Here is a 12,105-nt window from a genome sequence, read left to right as displayed (position 1 = left end):
CAATAAATTAAACTGAATTGTATAAAATAAAAGTGGTGAATGATATAAAGACCTGTGAGAGAGATAATGAACTATATAAAAATTGCAAACCACTTAATACATGTAAGACTCACGTTTTATTTCTAACAACCATTGTCTTCTGGGTATATGTCATAGGATTGAGATTATCAAACTTAACAAGATGTTGAGCAGTAGCATCACATAGTTCACCAAGCATTGAAAACTGTTCACCATCAGATACCAAGGATAACTCCACACTAGCAAGCTGTGCTTCACCTACAATTATACAAATAAGGATACATTATTATCTTTCCAGCAGTAACCATGCTGTACAACTCCAGTTCCAGTAGTTTCTGCTTTATTAGAAATGTTCGTTAGGGAAATGACATTGCAGAGATATCCATTAGGTTTTAAATTCACTAATTTGTAAATAAAACGATAGATTCTATTGTTGAATTCATGAGGGTTTTAATTCACCTATCACTGATTTAAATATTCATGAGGTTTTAATTCACCTGTCACTGATTTGAATATTCATGAGGTTTTAATTCACCTATCACTGATTTGAATATTCATGAGTGTTTTAATTCACCTGTCACTGATTTGAATATTCATGAGGGTATTAATTCACCTATCACTGATTTCAATATTTATGGGGGTTTTAATTCACCTGTCACTGATTTGAATATTCATGAGTGTTTTAATTCACCTGTCACTGATTTGAATATTCATGAGGGTATTAATTCATAATACATGCAAGATCTCAGAAATATACAAACTTAAACTGACACTACTTAATCCCTCAGATTGCACAATGGAATTAAAAGACACCAATTGTGTTCTTTTTTGCCATTAATCAGTGTTTTGTTGCTTGTTGTAATTTTAAATTTACCACAATGTTATTTAGGGTAATTATATTTAAAAATAAAACTTACCTTTGAGAGTGAAATGTTGTACTTGGCAGTTATCACATATTACAGTGATCTCCTGAGTAAACGTTTTGACGAAGGACGGCTTGAAAACAACCTACAAATATACCATACATGAAAAAACATCACACTAAACAAATTTGCACTATATTTAGCAATAAACACATTACTGTGGAATACCGGTATTTTATCTTCACTTGGAATTAATTTTCGCTATTTTGGCTGAAGGAATGATTCAGTGACAATAAAATCCAATGAATATACTTTTTTCCCTATATTTTACATTCAACTCGTCAAAAATCAGTGAAAATAAAATCCATACAAAATACCCAAAAAGTCTATTCAACAAAAATTAATTCCAGCTAAAATAATTGAAACAGACAATTGGTGGCAATTTTCTTGTATTATGGAAAAATGTGCAAAATGGAAATAGACATACCTCTATTATAGTTGCCTGGTTTGCAGGTAGTTCAAACATGGCAGGTCGTACGTGGAATGGCGGCAAATCAACAACGTTAGATAGTGCCTGTTATAAAACAAAAATTACAAATGATTAACTATGTATAAATAAAATAACATATGACACAAGCTTTGTATCATCTACCCTAACCTTCAGTGTATTCATAATTCATGCTTCTTTAATGTCAATTATTCTTATAACTCTGCAGGAAGCACCCCAAAAAATTATTGAAAGATAAAAAGCCAGTAAACAGTACTCACCCTGAAATGTGGCCACTCTTGCCTTGGCATGATACAAAACCTGCCATGACCACCATAGTTGTTAACAATAAATTGACTAATCTTGACACCACCAACAAGACAGTGTCCACAGTCTATCACTGATGGTACTAAAAATATGAACAACATTATTCAATATTGAGCTAACACTATCAAAAATATCATCATTTAAAAATTGTCATAAACAAATTCATATTATTTATATTATCGGTATTATTGAGATTAATAAAAGAACTACAAATTGATGTTTAAAATCGAAGGACTAGTCGGCAGTATGTTGACTCACACACACAGATATCTACTAATATAATGCTCACATGTTAACAGTGGTGGTGGCCTTCTTCCTTGTAATTTGACTTTTAAAGGTGTACTTGACTGTGTTTGTATAGTTATGAAATCATCATAGTCCATGAGTGAATCTGGTACAAAGCGTATATTATACTGGACACTCATACCAGGTGCAACAATACCTTGCTCTCCCGGGAATTTTCCTGCAAATATAAAAGGATACAACTATAGTAGTACACAAAACATTCCATTTCACACATTGACATTTAAGAAAAATATAGTCAAATTTACCACAAAAAATATAGTTTAGGACAAAAATCTGCTAAAATGTTTTTGTTTAACTTTTGTTTTTTAACTAAGGATTCATGCAAAGAGCTGTTGTTGTAACTACAGATATGAGAGTAAGCAGGTCTATTTATCCAAAATATCAACCAAACATCTGATTAAAAAAATTCAAATTTCAAGCTAAAACAATAATTGTCTAACATCTTCTTCATGCTGTACAACTCATGACTACATTTGGACCAGTGTTATACAGATGACAACTTACCAAGACCAACTGTAAAATACTGTGACTTCGGTGGTATAACACGCAACTGACGACTGGCTGTTGATATATTTTTCAATTCCAAAGTCATTTCATAAACATGACCCACTTGATAATTTGAAAATACCACTGTCTCAGGAGACGCCAGGAATACAACAGATGGCTCCTTCACTCTAAAATAAAACAAGCAATTGCATTAGTCTCAAGTTTAAAAAATATATGTTTGAACATGACTCCTAAATTGCATTCACTAAAACAAGATGGCCACCAGTCAGATATTTTGAATTTGATCTGACAAACAAATTGACATGCAATGTTTCATAAGTTCAATGTACATACCAAGTTTTAACAAAATCTGTCTATGAATGATTGTAGTCTAAGATCTGGGATTGCAGAAATGCTAGATTTTGATGAATTTTTAACACTAAAATGGCCGCCATTCAGCCATCTTGAATTAAATTGTTCAATGAATACATGTGACACGATGTATGATGTATATATAAAGTTTGAACCTGATGCCTATGACATGTCAAAATTAAGGTTTTGGAACTGCATTCATTAAAATAAAATGGCCACCAATCTGCCATTTTTGAATCCGCTCTGAAAAACAAAATGATGTGCATCATACCCATAATGTCCATTGTATGTACAGAGTTTGAACAAAATCCATCCATACACAACTATTATTTGGTTCCAGAATAGCAGAAATAGTTGATTTTGATGAATTTTTAGCTGCTACCTTGAATCGGATTATGAAACGAATGAACATGCACATTTCATTTTCATTTCATAAGATATATGATATATTCGTGAAGTTTGAATGTGATCAAATGCAAAGACGCACACACATGGACAACCACACAGAGGTCAAAACTCACTGTTTGACTACATAATTATTTGTATTAAATACTGGAAATCACTGATATCTAATTTAACTACATGTATCTTGATATTCTATTATATTCCTTGGGTTTTATATTCACAGATTTTGTTGTTCTTGCTGTAATTTGACATGTTCAGAAGGGATGCACTTAACAGATTCAGCAGTGAAAATAGCAATAACAAAAAAAAACAGTAAATAATTAATTTGTTTACAATAAGTGTATATCATAAAAACTATGAATAGAAAGAGAAAAAACGGAAAACTGCAGAAAAGAACTTACTTTGCTGTTTCTATGACCTGTGCCTTTGCTCCACCAAGTTTATGTTTGATTGTGTTGGGTTTTATTAAAGTTTTCGAACCTTCTGGTGCAGATGGAGGTCTATGCCTGGGATTTCGTAGAAAATCTGATCTGTGATGTAAAAGGGCTAAATCTGTCCTGTCAATTTCTCTCTTTGCAGGATGCATGTGTTCTTTCCAGTTATCCAAGCTTGTTTTTTCTGGCTTGGACTAAGATAAGAAAAATGCAATGGATCAGTTGCAGTCATTGTACATTACAATTTCACCTGCCAAAACATTTTGCACATTTTTTCTACAATACAATTTGACATAATTTCCTATTCAACTTCCCAAGAGGCTTTGTGCGTTTCATTCGACCCTCATTCTGAACAATAATACGACAGCAGCTCCTTTCAAAACTCAACGTATTGTTCTTTTAAAGCTGCTAGTGAATATTCAGTCAAAAAATTTGCTTGTTTTGTCTCAAAAGTTGACTTCGGCTTACAGGAAGTGGAAATTATCTTTCTTGAGACTTACCCTACTATCTTCTTCTATCTTTGGTAAAACTGGTTTAATTCCTTCAATATGTTTTGTGGAAGTCACAGTTTCTTTTGCATAGTGTGGTCTGGATGAGGCTATCAGAATAAATGAGATGGATGGGTGGTAAAATTAACAATTTTTATTCTATTTAATCCAATGCAGGTATTAAGCTGTATCTTTCATTGAGGCACACATATGTATTGCTCTATTGAGAATGATCCAGTATACAATAAATGTAATTTTTAGTTTATGTGAACTTCTATTGGAGATGTATTTCTAATATGGTAACTAACAATAACTCTTATCATATCAGTGAGTCATGTGACTCCATGATGGAGGAGAGGCGTTTCATGTAAAGAAGGTGATGTCTTCCCCAATGATCACCACTTTAATCACACAGTATGGAAAATCAAGAATAAAAATATTACCTCTGGGAGGCGGTGCTAGAGGCGGTTCAGCAGTGGAGAAATCTTCAGGTACAATCAAATGATGTTGCTTTAACATTTCACTGTCTAAACAATACTTATAATTGGACTCCACTAGAAATAAACAAATAACTATATTAACATGCGACAATCACAAAAATGAGGGTGAACAATTTAACAAATATGAAATACGTTTCATAATATCTGTTTATTAACTTTTATTTGCTACAATGATATAGAACATGTGAGCAGGTCTCCATCCAAGATCTGACAATTCAATGGTTCCCTTTTATTACAGGAAAACCTACTAAAACTAAAAACCAATGGTACAAGAATTTTTAGCATTTTGGATTTGACTATTAGAAACTTGAGGAAGGGAGATGGTAGCAAAATAATTTGTGCAAATAATTGTTTTCTTTCATTTATTTCTGAGCTAGATATTTTTCTTCAGGAAGCCATAGCTGACAATTTTTTTTGTTTTGGCATTTTTAAAGAGATATTACTATGATCAAAATATTTTAATGATTCAGTGTAAAACAATGTTTGGTTTATATGCTCTTCTATTGAACATGCACTTCTAATAGATACAGTAATAAAGTATTGTTTTGTTTTTCTTAAACCATCCTTCCATAGACTATAGAGATTGAAGACACTGGAAAAATGCATTTGGGGTTACTTACACAAGTTTTACTCAAATTATCACTCTGTACATACCTGGAGGTAATCCTAAATTATGATAAATATTGTGTCCTTCTGCGGCTTTGTTTAAGTCTCTCTCATCAGCTGACATGGCACGTGCCCGTGCTTGCATGATGTGGCGCTCTAACATAGCAGCCTCTGCCATTCTTCGTTCCCGCTCGGCTTGCACCTACAATTAACAATTAAAACAGTTAAATGGGACAAAACTGTTCACAGTGATTTAATTTATTAGTGACAGCAATCCACTGTGGATCACACATTTGACTATGAAATGAAAAATGATTCATGGAGTCCATTACTAGTCCAGTACCTTTCTAAGTTGTTCAACATATCTCTCATGGTATTCATCATCGGTACTGCGGGATATATTCAAATTCTTGACTCTTTCCTGTTCTACAAAATCGCGGGTGAATAATTCCCGGAATGTACTAGCAAGGATATGAGTGACATCTTGAGACTTTCCAGATGATGGCCTCTGTAAGTACATAGGAGGCTCAGAATCCGGAAGCCGATTAACTTTGGCCGACATCTGTGGAGACAAATATTAGCCTTAGTTGATTTGGTTTACAAATCATGATACATGTATTTACACTATTTTGTTTACTGGAAAGGTTTTATAAAGTCAATGCAGAAGTTTAGCTGTTCGTGAATGCAATAACTAACTTCTTCTAATAATGTAATTGTAAACAATGTTCCGTTGTTAGATTTTTTATAAATTATTGATATACACAGGATTTACAAATTCAAATTTCGTGATCGAGAGTGTGGGCTCGGTACGCATATTTCAAATCTCCATGATTGAAAAGAAGCAGTTATTCCGAGCTCAGATCATTGAACAAGGACTTCCTATTATCGGAAGCTGCCCGGCAGTGCCACAATATATCGTATCGTAGGGTGTATAGTGCATAGCACGACTAAAACTGTAAAAAACAGAACATATCCTCACCTTTCTGGCAAAATCTATGAAGCTATTACAATAAATTCAACTCTTTTTCAAAAATATTGACGGTCTATTTACAATTTGGCCGCCATGTTTGTTGCTAAGATCCCGTTTGTTGGTACCACATTTATCTACTCAAAAAAGGTTTAAATTGTGTTAGCGCCCTCGTATATATATCTAATATATCTACTGTTTTTAAGTAGATGTCCTCTCAAAAATTAAAAACGTTACCAGCAATTTTTAATATATTATGCTACGCCAAAGTTACAATTATACGACCTTTACAGTAAAATAGATACACAAATGAATTTATGTTTTGTTAGACAAATGATTTATTTGAATTAAATAAAATATCAAGATATTTAAATATACAAAAATAAACCGAAAAGTCGAGCGTACATTTTTACCCGAGATATGTATTGGATAAACCACCTCGTACGCGAGATTTTTTAGACATACTAGTAAAGTTTATATCCCAGAAGACTGTGCGTACGAGGTGCTTTGTCTGACTTATCTGACTGACCTTATAAACAAAACACGGCACAAATATACATTTGGAGAAAGTATGATAGTACCTGTACTTTGAAGGACATTTGGTGAATCCTGTCAACAACCCTACATGGTGTAACATTAAGGCCTGGGATTAAGGCTACGAACGCAATTCGAATTCAGCGGCCGCAACATAAAGACTGTATATGTTAAATCGCGTCCCTTGAACTCGACTTGCTCAGGCTCAACTCCGTGTTCAGACCAAAGAAACATATTAGACTCAATGAACAATCTGATTGGTTCAGAAGATCTAGGCACACACACGACGAAATAAAACCCACTGTTTCCCGCATAACACCAATTTTATATATAATATGTAATTTCTACTATTATAATTTGTTTTTTATTACATGCTTTTAGTTTGTATCATTTTAACAAATACAAATTTAATTAAAATTAAACGAAAAAAAAAATAATGCCCAAATAATGATTTTTTTTAATCAGATTGTCATCGCATAGTCAAAATGCTGTGAAATAATTTATATTGTTATACGTCTATATACCAGAACCTTTTCACGATAATCACGAGTGTGTTTTGTTTACGCTCGGGTGAGTGACATTGCTGAAACCACATAAACAATAGCAGGGGTGGATACAGGATTTTTTTATGGAAGTGTCATGAATTTGTTTTTGCGTATCTGTTGACCGATTATTAGCGAATTGCTGTGTTATGTCTGTCATCGTTTAGGTCTATTTGAAGTTTTGGACGGAACTTGGCTCAGTGATTTGGAACAAATTACCAGATAACCGTCGCGATTCTGACAGTTGGTATTCCATAGTCATTAATGTAGTGAACGATTAATCAAAAGATATGACGTATTCAGTACTTAGTGTGATTGGCTTTATGATTGAAGGTTACGCCCTAGAGTCTTTTTACTGCTTTGTAATTGGTTAGAGTTTTGAAAATGAATAAAGAGAGTTTGAGTTGGTCTTGGCGAATACTCCACGACAGACGCAGTCGAGAATCCAGTCCAGGGGCGAGCCTTGAGGCAGTCCAGTCTTGGGCGAGTCTTGGTTCAGCCTTGTGAGAGTCTAGGGGACTTTTCCCCAGGGCGCTGTGTCTTATAGAGTGCTCCAAAAGATCGACTAAGACGAGAGCTGAAACGTATTTCGTTGTGTGTGTCTTATTTGACTGTAAAGTTAAAGTGACTTTCCCGATCCCGTACCTCAAGGGGACGAGATATAGAGACGAGACGAGTTTCCCCCCTGACACGTGTGGAGAACCCCGAGAGAAGAGATTTTCCCCCTGATAGAAGGGTCAAAACTTTAAAATCGCCAGACTAAGTTAGTGATTTGTTTATAATATACAAAAACAATTTGAATAAATTTTTCAACGGGGGGGGGGGGCAAGAGCCTCCCCCCCCGATCCGCCACTGAATAGGAAACAACATGTACAAAGTAAAATGTAAAAGAGCGCCAGAACGATATAAACAAAACACAAATATTGTTTGTTTGCTTGATTGTTAAATTTGAGGATATACTTCAGCCTTGTGAATTCCCCCAATACGTCGAATTGTTTCTTTTTTCGCCCTCCTTCATCATTTGGTTTCCGTACTTAACCAATTCTTAGATTCAGTCATTTTGTTCTTTGGACTTCGGTCTGTGTGTAAACAGCAGTGTCAGTTGCGAAGAAATCAACAACAAAAACACGAGCTTCGCTCCTCCCAGTAGTTATCACTAAAACGCAACCATACTATTCCAAGCTATATTGCACACAGTGAATGATGTATTGCAATTTAGTTTATGTGACATTGTTATGAATCCCAATGTTAGTTTATGTGTCATTGTTATGAATCCCAATGTTAGTTTATGTGTCATTGTTATGAATCCCAATGTTAGTTTATGTGACATTGTTATGAATCCCAATGTTAGTTTATGTGTCATTGTTATGAATCCCAATGTTAGTTTATGTGACATTGTTATGAATCCCAATGTTAGTTTATGTGTCATTGTTATGAATCCCAATGTTAGTTTATGTGTCATTGTTATGAATCCCAATGTTAGTTTATGTGACATTGTTATGAATCCCAATGTTAGTTTATGTGTCATTGTTATGAATCCCAATGTTAGTTTATGTGTCATTGTTATGAATCCCAATGTTAGTTTATGTGTCATTGTTATGAATCCCAATGTTAGTTGTTGTGTCATTGTTATGAATCCCAATGTTAGCTGTTGCATCAGTATCAAGTTAACAGTAAAGAAATTGTCCATTTCCACCCATGTCATTTACACTCGTAGCTTTGTCGAGTCGTTCTATCACACTGTTACATAAATCGCAGTTGAATTAAAATTATGGTAATAATTTGTGAAATTGTGCTTTAAAAATTGACAATGCGACAACATTCAATACTATCATAATGCGATTAACATTCCATTGTATTAACAAGATATATTATAGTTAGGTAGTAGTAGAATCTGACAAAATCTAATACTGTCAAAACTGACCATAATCCACTGAGAGACTGTAAGACAATTATTATACAGATGAAAAAGATTTTAATAAAATATATCCTGACACACATTACTCCTGATTATTATTTAACTGAAGCATAATTATTAAATTAGATTTTATTAGATATTTTTGATTAATTATTTGTGACAAATAGCCGACAAATCAAAGTTAAAGATTGTCGTTATTATACGTAGCTATATGGACATATTATTCAGCTTAATTGGTTATTCAGCTTTACGGTTTCTGGGTTGTCATATTAGTCCGCGTATAATATTCGGCGTTGTCTGTCATTCAGTCGAATCTCTTAAGAACTGCGTACTAAAGGCGTGTGTAAACAAAATGAGCTTTGAAATATTATAAAAAAAATCTAACGAAGTATAATGATAATGCGGAATTTAAACACTAATGTTGCTATGTAAACCACCTCGCAGTTGGGACGGACAATATCCGATATAATCTAGTTTGCTTTTCCGGTATGTTCATCGCCACACTTTTACTGCGTCACGGGTGAGGAACTGGCATGTTGGTAGTAAGTACTTTTGTATTGTGAATGTCACCCGGGACACTGGGGTAGGCAGGTAGCAGAACACATCGTATAGTTATACCAGCTAGAAGACGGGCTCATAAACTATGTTATTCCTACATTATAAATTCACTGCACACTACCCATAACACACCACGCGGGATTCAGCTGGGAAGTACAACATTTACCTGTCATTTGTCACATTCTGAATTATATGTACTGTCTGCGTTATAGGTGAGTGGCAACGAGGTGTGCTATCGTGATTACTTAGTCTAATCATGGAGCTGTAATGTAATGTAATGTAATGTAATGTAATGTAATGTAATGTAATGTAATGTAATTACAGCTCCCTGGTCTAATCTAGACTTAAGTACTAATTTTTGGTGAATTGTTTGAAATGTTTCTTTCATAGAATCATGGAGGTAAAAAAAATTATGACACTATCAGTGTTTCTGTTGTTGTTGTTTTGCTATTGATGTAAACAACATGCAATAATTTGGGGAGCATTTATTGGACAATGGTTATAAGTGACGTATATAAGTAATAGTAATCGGAAACCAGTGCACTTAGTCTAGCAATTAAACATTACCGGGTTTTAATTATACATGGACTCACGTCGTTTGTGACAATCACCTGGATGTGTGTACTAAGCCCGACCCCGAAACGAAATTCTGCAATTGCGTTTGTTATTTTTTGCAATATGTGTGATCCCGCTTTTTTTTTCAAAATGCGGAGTCTCTTAATGTTTTGTTTTTTAATAATGGCTCCAGAGTTGTGCAACAAACACTGATAATTTACATTTCTTTGTATTTGTATGTTGTCTGTTTTAAAGGGGCACCTTCCAGTAAAGCCTAATCTCACAACAAATTTATTTTCTGGGTAACAAAAGATAGATTAACATTTTAAACAACATAAACAATAGTGTCCCATGATCTTTTGATGTTTTAGTGTGCATATGTATGTTGTCTGTTATAAGGTATATGTTTTAATATGTACTACTAATATTTTATATTTCTTTGCTTACTTATTGTTTTATTGTTACTGATGTTTGTTACTTGTTGTTGTTGTTGTATGTTTATTGACCATATATAATGTAATTCAATGCATTATTTCGTGCCAAATAAAATATACTATACTATGTTTTAATATGCATATATATGGCGTCTGTTATAAGGTATATGTTTTAATATGCGTATACTAGTATGTCTTGCCTGTTGTAAGGTACATTGTATATGTTTTAATATGCATATGTATGTTGTCTGTTATAAGGTACATTGTATATGTTTTAATATGCATATGTATGTCGTCTGTTATAAGGTATATGTTTTAATAGGCATATTTATGTTGTCTGTTATAAGGTATATGTTGTAATGTGCATATGTATGTTGTCTGTTATAAGGTATATGTTTTAATATGCATATTTATGTTGTCTGTTATAAGGTGTATGTTTTAATGTGCATATGTATGTCGTCTGTTATAAGGTACATTGTATATGTTTTAATATGCATATGTATGTTGTCTGTTATAAGGTATATGTTTTAATATGCATATTATGTTGTATGTTATAAGGTATATGTTTTAATATGCATATTATGTTGTTTGTTATAAGGTATATGTTTTAATATGCATATGTATGTTGTCTGTTATAAGGTATATGTTTTAATCTATATATGCCAGCCTATATCAGTCTACGTCCAATGATACTTATTTATTCTGTAAAGTTGTTAAATTGATCTTATACTCTTATTAATGTAAGAAATTACGATCGTCTTAACTTGATATATAAACAATTCAGTGCATGGTGACGACATAATCAACTAATAAAACCCGAGCAGCATTTCTTTGATCCATGACGAGCGGGAGCCTTTGCTTTCTTGACATCAACACAGTTGCTTTAGACACGATGCTACAGCCACTGTCAGTACGTGTTATGTCAATCAATATAACTTATTGATTTGTCATTCCAATTGGTTATGTCACCTCGTAATTACGTTCCATCCCCCGTCATGAAAGACCCGGATGAATGCACTCTCGTAACTGTATAGAAATCTACCAACTTTTACTATTAATAGCGTCATTGTTTACTCTCTAATTTACATGTACTGCAAAATATGTCGTATTCGCTCAGTTGAAGACAGCGAACAGAGTCTGTTTAACAGTATAACACCGGCTTGCTCCAGGGATACTGGCATATAAATGTCACCACCACATTGCACGCAATGAAGTGGGCAATTGCGTATAGGCTAAGATATAAGTACGTTCTCAGTTTCCATGGCAACTAATGAGGGTGTAAACTACACTCATTCGAGTTGTGTA

The 12,105-nt window shown here is 33.7% G+C and overlaps 1 protein-coding gene across 1 annotated transcript in view; it reads right to left on the bottom strand.

Moving 5' to 3' along the window:
• Positions 1-6,373, bottom strand: part of LOC100366606 (deleted in lung and esophageal cancer protein 1-like) — a 31,270-nt gene extending 24,897 nt beyond the window's left edge. The window contains exons 1-12 of the mRNA XM_085501532.1: positions 6,272-6,373; positions 5,636-5,854; positions 5,341-5,494; positions 4,630-4,740; positions 4,199-4,296; positions 3,666-3,892; positions 2,506-2,675; positions 1,985-2,158; positions 1,650-1,777; positions 1,369-1,455; positions 936-1,026; positions 114-276 (exon numbers count right to left, since the gene is read on the bottom strand). Of these exons, the coding sequence (XP_085357658.1) occupies positions 114-276; positions 936-1,026; positions 1,369-1,455; positions 1,650-1,777; positions 1,985-2,158; positions 2,506-2,675; positions 3,666-3,892; positions 4,199-4,296; positions 4,630-4,740; positions 5,341-5,494; positions 5,636-5,854 (1,622 nt within the window). The 5' untranslated portion in view covers positions 6,272-6,373. The remainder of the gene's footprint in view (positions 1-113; positions 277-935; positions 1,027-1,368; positions 1,456-1,649; positions 1,778-1,984; positions 2,159-2,505; positions 2,676-3,665; positions 3,893-4,198; positions 4,297-4,629; positions 4,741-5,340; positions 5,495-5,635; positions 5,855-6,271) is intronic.
• Positions 6,374-12,105: the final 5,732 nt, after the last annotated feature.

This window comes from Saccoglossus kowalevskii, chromosome 7 (assembly GCF_978046115.1).
Source record: "Saccoglossus kowalevskii chromosome 7, keSacKowa6.1, whole genome shotgun sequence".
NCBI lineage: Eukaryota > Metazoa > Hemichordata > Enteropneusta > Harrimaniidae > Saccoglossus > Saccoglossus kowalevskii.
Note: the sequence above shows the minus strand (reverse complement) of the source record. Positions and strands in the feature narration are given on the sequence as shown.